The sequence below is a fragment of the Syngnathus leptorhynchus genome, chromosome 17, assembly GCF_054491065.1.
Source record: "Syngnathus leptorhynchus isolate UIUO chromosome 17, UIUO_Slep, whole genome shotgun sequence".
NCBI lineage: Eukaryota > Metazoa > Chordata > Actinopteri > Syngnathiformes > Syngnathidae > Syngnathus > Syngnathus leptorhynchus.
Genome location: NC_141211.1, coordinates 2,866,322 through 2,879,490, shown reverse-complemented (window position 1 = coordinate 2,879,490; position 13,169 = coordinate 2,866,322). Strand labels below are relative to the sequence as shown.

Genomic DNA, 13,169 nt, shown 5'->3' with positions numbered 1-13,169 from the left:
CTTTTCAAAGCAATGTTATGCCTCTGACTGTAGATGCCTTTTTTCCCTCAATAAATTGTTTATTTCAAGTCTATTTTCGTAAATCGGTTGCTTTATTGAGATGTGTATAATTATTTTCATTTTGAAAGTGTGAATATGTAAGCATAATATTGATACCGAAATTGGCAACAGCTAAATTCTGATTTTATTTTGAAGGAAGTCCCCACGCTTGGAACGAGTGGTGAAGTTCTACGGAATGTTCTTAACATTTACATCCCCGCGGCTATACTGCCTATTTCTGCAGACCTGAATTTTGTTTGTGGTACATTTACAGGATTCCCTTGAGTGTGTGAGCTAGCTGAGGCAACGCGATGTCAACGTGGCGCAGCGTGCGTGCAAATGTGCGGACGCTTCGGGCTGCGCTCACTATCGCAGGGGTCGCACCGGACCACCGGCTGCTGTGCGGACTCACAATGTCACACCGAAGCCTGTGCACCGGGACGCCGCTGCGGAATGACTTCTTTAAAGGTGGGCCACCTTCGTTAGTTGCCACAAACAAAAGCAAAGTAATCATAACAATCATAATCATGATAAACATACAAAAGATGAATGTGAGTGCGTTGAAACTTTTGCCGAATAAAAGCGCTCCTTCGAAACATTCAGGAACTCAGTCAAGATCCTGATTTGACATTTGCCCTTCCAATGAAGTCTAACTAGAATGTGTTCATTCTAGATCTGGAGGGCCAGTTGGCCGCCACGAGGAAGAAGCTGTCTGACGCTCTGCCGGGGAGCTCCTGGAGCCCGCTGGAGATCAACCCCAACCTGCCGCCAGAGAGGACCGACATCGTGATCGTGGGAGGCGGTGTGATGGGCTGGTCCGTGGCCTATTGGCTCAAGAAGAAGGAGGGGCTCCGCGGGGGTCTCAATGTCATCGTGGTGGAGAAAGACACGACGGTGAGCCTTGCATTCATCAAACATGAAAAAGTTGCATAAAAGTAGTGTATCATTACAATATGCCAAAATTATAATGATTACATTGTGTGCTCAGTATTACTACCACATTTCAAGACATTTTTGCTATTTAATTTTTTAAAAGTTATGTAAAGACTAACGTAAGACTCATAGTATTAATCGATCAAGCTTCCTTCGCGTCCATGTGACCGGTCCCTCGATGTCGGCAGTACTCACAGGCGTCATCGGTGTTGTCGGCCGGGGGCATCCGCCAGCAGTTCTCCTTGCCGGAGAACATCAGCCTCTCCATGGCATCCGCCGACTTCCTGAGGAACATCAACGTAGGTCGGCACCCCGGCGGCCAAGCGAAGCGCTCGCCGAGTCGAGCTCTCAGCGAGTCTCGTTTCTCAGGAGCACTTGGGCGTGCTGAACGAGGACGCCGTGGACGTGCAATTCAATCAGGCAGGCTACTTGTTCCTGGCCAGTCACAAGGGGGCTCACATCATGGAGGAGAACTTCAAGACGCAGAGGTGGGCAGCCTGCCGCTTACCTTCCACCAAGTCAAGAAGAAGTGAAGTCGTTTTTACCCCTTTTGTCTTTTGGAAGAGCCGCCGGGGCGCAAGTGGCACTTCTGTCGCCGACTCAACTCAGAGAGAAATTTCCCTGGATAAATACCGAAGATGTGGCGCTTGCTTCCTATGGTGAGGGCGTTGCTATTAATGACTCTCATAAATATTATGAGATTACCGGCGCGTGTCTGTTAAGGTGTGGAGAACGAGGGCTGGTTCGACCCGTGGATGTTGCTCAGCGCTTTGAGGAGAAAGGCCGTCTCCATGGGCGTCGTGCCGTGCTGCGGAGAAGTCACCGGTGGCAAAATACCTTCATAAAACATTAGCGACGTGTTGGTGTCGACGCGTGATGACGCCGTGTCCCTTTGTCAGGTTTCAAATATTTCTCCAACGAAGCTATGGCTGAGGACGGCCAACCTTTGAGGTTGCACAGGATCAATAAAGTTCTGGTGAGCGGCGACATTTAATGGTGCGCTGTTGAGGAACTGTTAGTGACATTTTGATAAAAGTAGTACTTGGGCACCATTTTTAGGTGCAGATGCCTCGCAGTTTGGAGTACCAGCCGGTGGAGTGCACCATTGTGGTGAACACAGCCGGGGCCTTCTCGGCAAAAGTGGCCCGCATGCTGGGAGTGGGACTCGGACCCGAGGACACCCTGGCGGGGATCTCGCTCCCTGTGGAACCGAGAAAAAGGTACCAAAAATGTTAATCATGTCACTTGTGTGAAAGGCCCCTTTGTGGAGCTGTGGCCATTTTGATGGTGTTTTAGGTTCATCTACGTGTTCCATTGTCCCGAGGGTCCCGGTTTGGACACGCCCTTCCTCATTGATCCCTCGGGCGTTTACTTCAGGAGGGAGGGGCTCGGTGGGAACTATATCGCCGGCAGGTCGCCCGAAGAGGTTTGGACACCTGACTCAAAACATAATTAGGAAAAGGTCTCAAACTGAGCGCAAATAAGAGTTGTTTTGTATCAGGGGGAAGAGCCGGATGTGACCAATTTGGATGTGGACCACCAGTTCTTCCAGGACAAAATTTGGCCTGAACTGGCGCATCGCGTTCCAGCTTTTGAAAAACTGAAGGTGAGTGCAGCGTGACGTGCAACCTCCAAAATGCATTGAGGATGGAGGTTATGACAAAAAGCATTTGGCCACGCTTTGGGAGCAGGTGAGGAGCGCATGGGCGGGCTACTACGACTACAACACCTTGGACCAGAACGGCATCGTGGGCGCGCACCCGCTGGTCCATAACATGTACTTCGCCACGGGCTTCAGCGGCCACGGCCTGCAGCACTCGCCGGCCGTGGGCCGCGCCGTGGCCGAGCTCATCCTGGAAGGCAACTTCACCACATTAGACCTCAGCCGGCTCGGCTTCCGCCGCATTATTGAAGACGAGCCCATGTTGGAGACGAACATTGTCTAGAGGCCGTTTTCTACAGTGCCTATCAGCGGGACTTTTTTTTTTTTTTTTTAAATGCAAGAAGCCATGATTTTATCAACTCCCAAACAAACTTATTTTGTAGCAACATCCTCCAGGAAAGCTGCTACTTGACGGCGGGAACAAATAAAATGATCAACTACCTTAAACTCCACATTGTTGCTATGAATTGTATAATGGAGTCATTCCTGAACTAATCGTGCCGGCTCAGATGCAAAACACACGTTGCAAGGCCGCCTGGATGGTGTATTGAATGCGTCCACACTGCTGGCATGTGGCTTGGATTAGAACATTTCAATGTGGCTTAAAATCGTTGCGCGCTTGCTGGAAGAAAGGCAGTCGCACCAGCTGAGGCAGCAGGAGCTCAACGTTGGACTCAGGTATGAGTTTGTGGCTTTCATTTTTTTTGTTGAATTTATTTAATTAACAACAAACGTCAACGTCTAAGTGTTGACATAAGTGGAATCTTATTTTAGTTCAAATATTTTTTTATGACGCACTGAATTGGAAAAAGTATTTTTTTTATGTTCATCTTATTGATGTAGCGTCTTTTCCAAACTAGCTATATCTAATCATTATATTTTACAATTTTGACGTAATTTACCTTTTGAGGACCCTCGTCCTTTTAAAAATGCATACAATGTGTTATGTGATATTTTAAATGTACGTATGTTGCTGAAACAATCGGTTTTCGCGCACGGTGCGTTCAGGGACCCTAGGTTTTCCTGGAACGACGTCAACTTCGCGTGTTACGTTGCGTTCATAAAAGCAAGCGTGACAGGTCACGGACACGAAAGACAAAAGCCGTCGTGCCTTTTAGCGACACTTGAGCTTAACAATGAAAGCGTTGACAACCTCTTGCAGCACGCTGATCCTTATTCCTATCATGGGAGCGCGCATGCCAGGTAAACTTGTTGCGTTGGGACGGGGGAAGACTCCGATTGAGAAAAACGACTGAAATTCGTTCGTAAATACAAATGTCAGAGGCACACACAAAAATACCATTAAAATCTGTAATTGGCGGGGGGGGGGGGGGGGGGGGGTCACGTCCACTTTTCTACTTGTGTCCCGATATTTTTGGTTAATGAGCGGCCTAAGTAGCACTTTAATAATACACTGCCCCTCCGTGTACCACCAAAAATGGCATAGCGAAGCGGGCCCAACCATTTTGCAACATTATCAGCAGTGCATTTAAAGAAAGAAAACTTGAAAACGGAGTTAACGCTCAAAGCGCAACATGCTGCAATAAAGGCGACATAGAAATTGGGCCTCCATGTTGAACGACACGCACTTCAAAGGTAAACACAACTGAAGCCTTTGCGCTTATGGCGGATGGCATTTCACGCCTAACCGTTGTTTATCTGTCCGATTCAGGGTCCGAGTACAGACAATTTCCGAGGCGTTGAGAGCCCCTTCTAAATCGAGTTTAAGATTGGCTATAGATGCCCAGGGATGGCGGCGTCAGACAACTTTTGTTTCCATGACACCAAGCCGCCACCAGATGGCGTGTTGTTCGGCCTGAGCACGGAAAGAATTCAACTCGCGAGTCAAGGTACCGCTGTATTTCTCTCATTAATGTCAGGAGAAACTAATGGTTCGCTCCGCACTTCGGAAGGTATTTCCAGAATGTTCCAGCAGATCCAGGGTCACATCCAACCGAAGGTACACCCAGGTCGCAAAAGCCGGCTGGTGACCAAAGAGGGGCGCTGCAATATCGAGTTTGGCAACAGAGAGCCGGGAAACCACCTGGCTTACCTGGTGGACATGTGGACCACTTTCGTGGAGATCCGCTGGCGCTTCGTGCTGCTTCTGTTCGTTGCCTCCTTCATGGGAAGCTGGTTCATCTTCAGCCTGCTGTGGTACTGGATCGCCCGGAGCAACGGTGACATTTCGGCGGTTCACCGCATCAACCGGACCACGTGCATCGCCAACGTCAACAGCTTGACCACGGCCTTTCTGTATTCCCTGGAGACGCAAACCACCATCGGGTACGGCGGGCGGGCCCCGACCGGGGAGTGCGCCGGCACGGTGGCGCTCATCATCCTGCAGTCCATGGTGGGGGTCTTCATCAACAGCTTCATGTGCGGGATCATCCTGGCCAAAATGTCTCTCCCCAAGAGACGAGCCAAGACGGTGAGCTTCAGCGACACGGCCGTCATCTGCTTGAAGAACGGCAAACTCTGCCTCCAGATCCGCGTGGCCAACCTCCGCAAGACGCTTCTGATCGGGAGCCAGATCTACGGAAAGCTCTTGAAGACCACCACCACCATGGATGGCGAGACCTTGATCCTAGACCAGCTAGACATCCATTTCACGGCGGACGCCGGCAAGGACAACCTCTTCTTCGTTTGCCCCCTGACGCTCTACCACGTGATCGACGGGGCCAGTCCCTTCTACGAGCTCTCCGCAGACACGCTGCCCCATCAGGACTTTGAGCTGGTGGTCTTCTTGGATGGTACGGCCGAATCCACCAGTTCCGTCTGCCAGGTGCGGACCTCTTACATCCCACCGGAGATCCAGTGGGGGCACAGCTTCCTGCCCATCATCTCCCGGACCAAGACGGGCAAGTATTGTGTGGATTTTTACAACTTTTCCAAAAGCGTGCGGGTGGCAACGCCTCACTGCGCCCAGTGCTTTGAGGACAAAGCGGAGGCCAAGCACCAGATCCACAACCTGCACAAGCTGGACAATGAGAAGAATCAGCAGAAGATGGGCATCCACAACATGGCATTCCAAGTCACCGACATTCACGAGGTCGCGGATGTGAACTGAGATGATTCTCATAAATGACAATGGAAAAAGGTCAAACGGGTCCAGAAAAATCAGGGCGGGGACCGTTTGTTCAGGTTGGAACCAGGTCCAAGGTCAGATGACACAAGGAAGGTTCTTAACTGTCACCCCTGTCTGTTAAACAAGTGACTAGATGAGTTAAAAATAAAACCGCGAGGAACTTTGACCAAGTCGCGAGACATTACAAATTTTTCTGATCATGTAAATAAAATTTGTAAAACAAATCAAATGTCACTAGCTGTCATTTTGCTAATTGAGAGTCCTCGACTGGCAAATCTTGGCAAAAACCACGTCAGGCATTTTGTGTGACCGAAAAGTCTCCGTTAGAGCTTTGGCATAACTGGCGCTCGTCCGACCTGAGCTCAACTCTGAAGGACGTTGAAAGTACACGGCAATGAAAAGAGGCATTAACAGTGAATGGCACAGCGGGAACCTCTTGAGAAGATTAACGTCTGAGTCAGTTTTAATGAAAAACTACGCCATGTGCGGCAAGGGGGGAAAAAAAAAATCCCAACACTCGCGGGCCTTTTCGCACGTTCACATTATTGCCGCTAAAATTAGCAAGTCGGCGACAGATCGACAGACTCGTTTGACTTTGTGAGAAGCGCGCGGATAAATACACATTGGGACTAGGAAGTTCTTTGATGAAATCTATTTCCACACAAAAACGAAATGAGTTTCTTTTCATACCGTGGCTTTAAAGTCACAGCGGTAGCAGTCTACTGATGTCCAATAGAGGGCAGCAAAGCACTACTACAAAATAAGCAAGTACGTTAGTAAAATAAGCATAGTACAGCTTAAGTAATTACATATTCTGTTTACAGGAAACCTATTATTTAATTTGAATTTAAACGAATAAAACCTTAGAATACATTTGAAGGAGCGATTTTTGGTGCGAATGTCAACCCCTGATGGAAAAAGATCGACAAAAGCTGTAGGCGCATAGTGATAAACGGCCGCTAGTAGGCAGAAGTGAGATCATGACGCCATGCCTGGCAAACGACCAAGCAAAAACAAAAAAATGCTTTTCCTGCAGCTGCTCTGGCATATTGGCAGGCATGTTTTCCTGGTTCATCATTTCATACTTCACAAGAACGACTCAAACGCGTCTTGCCCTGCCTTGTTTTTTGGAAGACAACTTGGCTTCATCTGCTTAAGCGTGACACACCAAGTGTGAGCGCAGCTTTTGACACTCACTGGAGATGAAAAAAATGTGCAAACAGGAAAACTTAAGAGAGAAGGCAGAAGGAAAAATACAATTCAGGATTTGTAATGTGTGTGCATGACCTTATGACGTGACCTTGAGCGTTGTCCTCACCCTTGAAGCTTCCACCTGTGAAGAACTCTGGGGTCAAAAAACAAACACGGTTACTGTATAGAAAAGTTTCAGGGGCCCAAAAAAAACAAAGTAATTTGACGCCGTGGTTTGCACTTGGGGTCCGAGTAACAAATGTGCTTTATTGAATAGTCCGGATGGAAATGATGTCACATGTAAACATGTTTTAGCGTAAGGTCACTTGAATGTCAGTGGACGGGAGCCAAAGGAAGTTAGCGCAATGAATTGAGATTTTTTTTTCCTTGAACGCTTTGCACTTAACGTACATGAAGGCAATGTCAAATGCTACAGACAGACAAGTGGAGGTGATGAATTGTTTTTCCATTTATCTGCTGAGACAAAATGGAGCCTTTTCCCTTTTCATAGTGGACACAAAAGTGCGCGTCCAGCCACCAGTGCTCAGCAAAAACTTATCAGTACGGCGAGCAGTTTGTATTTTCTCTGTCAAGCGCAACGAGACTCCGCTGCGTGAGTATCTAGGTCGAACTTTTTGTGCATTATTAATTTTGGAGGGCATTTTCAAAAGGCTTCAAAACAACAACACACACGCACGTCTTTCCGCAGTTTCTCGGCTCGCATTTTGAGAGCTGATGAGTGCGACTGGGCACTGGTCGCCGAAAGGCACTTTCTCTCAACTCTGAGTTTTGTCGGACCGGCGAAAAAACCTTCTCCCATTAGCCGGAGAACGGACAAGATTACAATCCCTAGAAAGCGAGAGCAGCGTCTAATATCGCAAACAAAACGCGCGGCGGCTCTGTGAAGGCAGCCATGCAAAATTGGATTGATGACAATAAATATATATATATTTTTAAACCAATCAAACACCGGAGATGGATTCCACAAGTGACGCCTGCGATTTTCTGGGCTGCTGGTCACCAGCGGCCTTGCGGATAACTGGAGCCTAGTCCCGGATTGGTCGCCAGTCCATTCAAGGCATTCACATTTACAAACAATTTTGAGTCTTTGATAAAACTGAGATTCTAACCCGGATCCCTTGACTGCGGAGCAGCCGTATGAACCACCACGACACCGTGCCGCCACAATAATCCAACTGTCCGCTCAAGACCCCTGATTGGTCGCCATCAGAGGTGGGTACTGACATTTCTTACATTTCTGAATTGTGCTTGAGTCTTTTTGTAACAACTTTGATTCTATTCCGTTGAGCGCACTCGCGGTCCCTTTTTCAAGTCACTATTTGAAGGCCAGCTTTTGACTGACTTGAGTCGTGTGATTGTAAAGTAGCAGCACTCTCCCAGGAGTCCCATTTGCGGCTCCTTTAACCCACCTCTGGTCGCCAATCAATCGCTGGCATTCGCTAAAATGTTTTTGGGGGAAATCCGGGAGGAAGTCAGACGGACCCAAAAGAGAGATTCCGATCCCGATGGCTCCACCTCAGTGAGGCTGCTGCGTAAAGCGCGAGGTCGCCGTGCTCTGAGAGAATGTCGTCTTCTCAAATCAAATATTCCAACGAGTAAAAGCGCGCCGCCGTCTCAGGATGGATGGCCGCCTTTTGTAGGTTCCGCCTCCTTCCCCATAACGACTTAACGGAGGGAAGGCTGGGGCTGTTGGGGGTCGGGCCTGTAGAGCTGCTGCAATCGCACCGGCCGCCCGTTGGCCGGCCAGCCCCCGGGCAGCTGTCCGATCACCCTGAGCCCCACCGGGTGGAGGGGGGCGCCGGAGCCCAAGATGGGCCCCGGCGGCTGTGGATCGGGCGGGGTAGTCCTGGCCTGCTGCGCCGAGGCCTGTTGCGGCGGGGCCTGCTGCGGCGGGGCCGAGAGCACGGGCGAAACGGGAGAAACGGGGTAATGCGGCAGCAGGATGGCTGGCGTCAGGCCGTAGCGTACCTGAAAGACCCGCAGAGGTCCCTGGGCCAGGTAGCCATTGGGCCGCGGTGGCTCCGCGGCGTCCGCCTTGGCCTCCTCAGCTGCTTTAGAGAGCGCATCCTCACCGCCGCCGGGGCGCTTCTTGCTCAAGTCCTGCATCTTCTCCGCCTGCACTCGCCGGGTGTGGTAAGTCCTCCTGGAGCGCTGGAAGGAGTCCAAAAAGTCCTCCAGACTCAGGTTGCCTTCCATGAACTTGTCCAGCAGCTCCTGTCACGACAAAAATCAAACATTGGAAGTGTAAGGACAAAAGAGCAAACCCCCGCCATCCAGTCAAAATGGAACAATCCCTTTTTTTTCCCACGTGGGGAAGTCCCATCCATCAGAAACAGCGCCCGGAGGAGAAAGAGAATTTAATAAGCGTGGAGGATGTTTACGTGTGAACTTTGGCCCACATTGTCAGCTGGAATAATTAGCCGTGCGCAACTCATCGGCGCGGCAACTGTTGCTTTTGGCAACATATAAAAGCCGAGGGCTTCCCGCCCAAATGGGTTCCGTATCCGTCCGTTTGTATTTGCAAATGCAGCTTTAAGATCTCACGCCGCTGAGACCGCACCAGATGATGGGAGATGATCACATCCGCCGCGTCAGCTCCGGATAGAAAAATTGGCAGAAAATGGAGGAAAGGAGCAGAGAGAACAATGCTTTGGTTGTTGCTTGGCCGTTATTGATCGGCGCTTGGCGGGGTGGGGGAGGAAGCGTATGGTGTCTGCACATCACTCCGCCGGTTGTCCAAAAAAAAAAAAAAAAAAAAGCCTCGGTTGATTTGTTTGCTTTTACCTCTGAGTTCTCCTCGGCGCGCGTCACCTCTTCTTGCAGAAGGTTCTGGGCGCTCTGCAGGCTGTGCTTCTGGACTCGGGCTCCTGCAAGGGTCAAGTGTCAATAAAATTCAAGTCAAATAAAACAAGAATGAGAAGATTCACAGCGGAGGCGGGATTGGCGTTATTAGACTCCATTACAGTGACCTTTCGTTGCACTCCAACTCCCCCTCCCCTTTCCCGACCCCCCCCTGGTCGGTAATGAACCCGATGTGACCCGCGGGACGTCACGGCACTCCTTTGAGCGACGGGAGACGCCTCGCTGTCGGCGCGGTCACGCACGTTCATGCCAAACAAGCCGGGAGCGGTCGCGTACCGACCAATCTCCATCAGCTCGTTCTCCGCTGTACATTTTTAGACGGGGAATTATTTACGGCGCCTGTCAAGCTGTTCAAAACAAACGGGGGGATGGGCGCTATGTGTCCAATGTGCTATGGGCGAGGCCACTAGCGCGCGCGGTGTCACATCTCCGTTCTTTCCTGTCGCTGTCACCGGCTTCCTGTTGCTGCACCAGACTCTGAGATGAAAATAGGAAAGGGAGGGGAGGTACCCCATTGGAGATGGATTGCACACCATTTGAGACATCTTGAATTGTTAGCCATCAAGCCAGAGCGTGCAACGCTGTTGCAAAGTCCCAAACAATGGACACTCTGGACTCAAGTCAAAGGAATTCTTGCTTTTCAAGGGAGGACGACCCCAAAAAAAAAAAAAAAAAAAGACACGTCTGTTCTTAGTCAACGGAGTGTGTGATGACGGTTACTAACAAATCACAGCCTCTGGAGATGCGCCGACGGACGTTTAGATCTTTTGCTGCGTTAGCTTTGTGCTAACCTAATTGCGTCGCATCGAGCCGATTAAAGGAGATTAGACGGAGAAGCGCAAACGACGTGCTGTCTTATTATCAGCGCAAGATTTGGAGGACGTCATCCGGTGCCGGCCTGTCAAAAGCCAAAATGGGCCCCCGTGGATTACTCAACAATGTATGTGTGTGTGTTTGGGGGGGGGGGGGGGGGGGGTGCTTCCAACTGACATTTCGTATGCTCCATTTGGTTCCCATGAGCAAACTCCAGAGGCACACCGAGGTTTTTTGTCGAGCGATCGACAAACTCAGACGAGAGACTTCCAGTTCTGCCAAAGGCGCAGTCGGGTTGTCACAGTCGGGTCGTCACAGTCGGGTCGTGTGAACAGATTTCATTCATCTCAGCCAGACGCATGCAGTGGCGCACAATAACGGCAAATGACAAACTCTCAGCGTCACTATTTCTCTGGACTCACTCACCGAGCTGACTCTGTTTTTCCCAGCACGTGGTCGCCAGGTTGGACAGCTGCCGGTATTTCTCGGCCAAGTGGATTCTGCCGTTATTGAGGCGGGGCCGCCGGGCCAGGCTTTCGTCGGCCAGGCTGCGGTTGGACGCCATCATCATCTCCCTGTCCACTTGGAGCTCCTGAAACTGGAAGGTGTGACCTTGATAATGTACGTTTACAGGTTGGATTGAGCGTGGCAAATAAAATGCAATTCTAGCCAGCAAAAGCGAGGACTTCATTTATGCAAAGCCGGATTTTCTCTCCTGAGGCTTGTAGCCAATCTATTGGCGCGTCGCATAATTAACGCTTTGGGCAATTACGTAACAGCGCAGTCGCTTTTTCAATACGCTAATAAAAAAAAGGGGAAGCGGCAATGATTCATTATCGTGAATCACAACAAGCGAGTCACTTTGCATAATGCTTTTGTGTTGGGATAAATGAAACGGGCCACTTGCTCAGATCAAGAAGAGATTGTCGGATGAGTTGCAAAGCGAACCCAACAATGTCGCTAAAATCCTCCTCGCCGCCCGGTGTCAAATATCGCGTCCTTTTCGTAAGAAAGCCCAAGACTTACCAAACAAGCGACGCTTTTGCTAAGCAAACTCAGCATGTTGGTGTCAATTAGAAAGCCAGGTTTTCACTGGGACACTGGTAACTTGGGAGCTGCAAACGAAATGGAGTGCATGATGGAGACTATGTTCAAGAGGAGCCTTGGACACCAGGTCAGGTCACCAGAAAGCAGCATGTGCCGCAATGCGCGCGCAACTTCGTTGATAAACTGCACGATTGTGATCAACCGCGTTGAGCCGCAAAGCTGCGCGTTCGCTCTGATCCAAACAAGGAGGATCTAAAAAGCTCCAACATCGCGTGTTACCTCGGCATGGCTGCGATGCATCCAGACGAGACACAACACCGATTAACAACAGTTTTAGTCGGAATGGGATGAGGGTCCATGCGCACTTTGGGGTCATGTCCGAGGGGGAAACATGTAGCTCCAAAACTTGGGAATTTCTGTCGAAACTGAACGTATTGATGGTTTGAAACAAAGCCGAATTGTATAATAGAGTACAAAACGCATGTTTTAAAAGGTCTGGTGGAATTATTGAACAGGGAATTGGAGAAATAAGGAGAAGATAATATGAGGAGACATTTTAAAAGGGGGGTTGCATTAAGCCACAAAGACGTGGGAAGCGTTGTCCAGCAGCATGTGTGTTTGTGTGTGTGGGGTAGTCCAGGTGAAGGTAATTTGTAATGGTCAATTGATAAATACATCAATTTGACTCATCTTATAAATCTACTTAATTTGGTTCAAATGTAATTTTGAAAAAATAAATAAAAAATCGACCGCTCGCCACGCAGACAATCGACGAAGCATGTAAAGCCGATTTGCTGCAATTAAAGATCCAATAGGACACATACTGTCATTTGAAAAAAACGGTAACGTCAAAACAAAATGTAGATAACATTACAGGAGACACTTTGAGGGGGTGGGGGAGCTGGCTGCTAGCGAGATGTTGTACCCACCTTCTCATTGAGTCCAATGATTTGCTCCATTTTGTCGTCGCTTTGTAAAAGCTCCCTCAGCTCGCCAGTGCTGAGAGCCCTGTAGCCGTCGGGGCAAGCGGTAGGATCCATTTCGGGGTGTTTTTAGTCCTTCAAAATGGACAGACGACAGCTCGAGGAAGGCAGAAAGTCCTTTTACGCGGCCGGCTCACATCTCCGCTGCTGCCGGAGGCTCACGTTGGAATGTGAACGCGACGCCGCAAACAACATGCCAGTTACGCCAAGCTAGCACCTGTGCGCCGTGCCGATACACTTCCGGTTAGCTCCCGACAAAGTAAAACTAAGATTACAATATTTGACCTCGAAAAATAAAAGCTCAACTTAGTTTGTACCGACCATCTTCCATGTCAATTTGAGGATAAAACAGAAAATGTACGTTGGCAAAAGTTGCATAACTCCAGCAACGTTGACAGCGTTTTTTTTTATTTATTATAAACTAGAAGACAAATTGAAGGTGGTTTGCTTAAATCCACATTTTAACTCACTTTTCTATATAACAGCTCTAAAAACAATGTGTGTGTCGCTTTGTTTTACTTTGTATTAA

At 49.3% G+C, this 13,169-nt stretch overlaps 3 protein-coding genes across 7 annotated transcripts; 2 read left to right on the top strand and 1 right to left on the bottom strand.

Annotated features, from left to right (window-relative positions):
* The first annotated feature begins 239 nt into the window (after positions 1-239).
* Positions 240-3,082, top strand: foxred1 (FAD-dependent oxidoreductase domain containing 1). Its single transcript, XM_085936455.1, has 11 exons — positions 240-507; positions 713-933; positions 1,161-1,271; positions 1,342-1,460; positions 1,537-1,631; positions 1,696-1,797; positions 1,872-1,948; positions 2,032-2,192; positions 2,269-2,398; positions 2,474-2,578; positions 2,664-3,082. The coding sequence occupies exons 1-11, from the start codon at positions 351-353 to the stop codon at positions 2,916-2,918; spliced, it is 1,533 nt and encodes a 510-aa protein (XP_085792581.1). The 5' UTR covers positions 240-350; the 3' UTR covers positions 2,919-3,082.
* A 599-nt stretch (positions 3,083-3,681) lies between these two features.
* On the top strand, positions 3,682-6,052 carry LOC147043010 (ATP-sensitive inward rectifier potassium channel 1-like). Of its 3 annotated transcripts, none has more exons than XM_085936457.1 (3): positions 3,682-3,838; positions 4,308-4,485; positions 4,549-6,052. In XM_085936457.1, the coding sequence occupies exons 2-3, from the start codon at positions 4,386-4,388 to the stop codon at positions 5,703-5,705; spliced, it is 1,257 nt and encodes a 418-aa protein (XP_085792583.1). In that variant the 5' UTR covers positions 3,682-3,838; positions 4,308-4,385; the 3' UTR covers positions 5,706-6,052. The 3 variants fall into 3 exon arrangements, with proteins under 3 accessions (XP_085792583.1, XP_085792582.1, XP_085792584.1); XM_085936456.1 differs by lacking the exon at positions 3,682-3,838 and adding an exon at positions 3,973-4,231; XM_085936458.1 differs by lacking the exon at positions 3,682-3,838 and having other exon boundaries at positions 4,325-4,485; positions 4,559-6,052.
* A 1,086-nt stretch (positions 6,053-7,138) lies between these two features.
* vps37d (VPS37D subunit of ESCRT-I) lies at positions 7,139-12,878 on the bottom strand. Of its 3 annotated transcripts, XM_085936745.1 has the most exons (5): positions 12,587-12,878; positions 11,637-11,725; positions 11,037-11,208; positions 9,720-9,802; positions 7,139-9,149 (listed from the first exon to the last, which is right to left on the bottom strand). In XM_085936745.1, exons 2-5 carry the CDS (start codon positions 11,670-11,672, stop codon positions 8,601-8,603), a joined length of 840 nt encoding a protein of 279 aa, XP_085792871.1. In that variant the 5' UTR covers positions 11,673-11,725; positions 12,587-12,878; the 3' UTR covers positions 7,139-8,600. The 3 variants fall into 3 exon arrangements, with proteins under 3 accessions (XP_085792871.1, XP_085792870.1, XP_085792868.1); XM_085936744.1 differs by lacking the exon at positions 11,637-11,725 and having other exon boundaries at positions 11,037-11,202; XM_085936742.1 differs by lacking the exon at positions 11,637-11,725 and having other exon boundaries at positions 7,140-9,149.
* Positions 12,879-13,169: the final 291 nt, after the last annotated feature.

Excerpts from the sequence above, each read along its gene's own strand:
- foxred1 (XM_085936455.1), top strand. The coding sequence starts at position 351 with ATGTCAACGTGGCGCAGCGTGCGTGCAAATGTGCGGACGCTTCGGGCT. Across the intron at positions 934-1,160 it reads TGGTGGAGAAAGACACGACG|TACTCACAGGCGTCATCGGT; the intron begins GTGAGCCTTGCA and ends CGATGTCGGCAG. Across the intron at positions 1,798-1,871 it reads GTGCTGCGGAGAAGTCACCG|GTTTCAAATATTTCTCCAAC; the intron begins GTGGCAAAATAC and ends TCCCTTTGTCAG.
- vps37d (XM_085936742.1), bottom strand. The coding sequence starts at position 12,697 with ATGGATCCTACCGCTTGCCCCGACGGCTACAGGGCTCTCAGCACTGGC. Across the intron at positions 9,803-11,036 it reads GGAAAAACAGAGTCAGCTCG|GAGCCCGAGTCCAGAAGCAC; the intron begins GTGAGTGAGTCC and ends TGACCCTTGCAG. Across the intron at positions 9,150-9,719 it reads GCGCCGAGGAGAACTCAGAG|GAGCTGCTGGACAAGTTCAT; the intron begins GTAAAAGCAAAC and ends TTGTCGTGACAG.
- LOC147043010 (XM_085936457.1), top strand. The coding sequence starts at position 4,386 with ATGGCGGCGTCAGACAACTTTTGTTTCCATGACACCAAGCCGCCACCA. Across the intron at positions 4,486-4,548 it reads AATTCAACTCGCGAGTCAAG|GTATTTCCAGAATGTTCCAG; the intron begins GTACCGCTGTAT and ends GCACTTCGGAAG.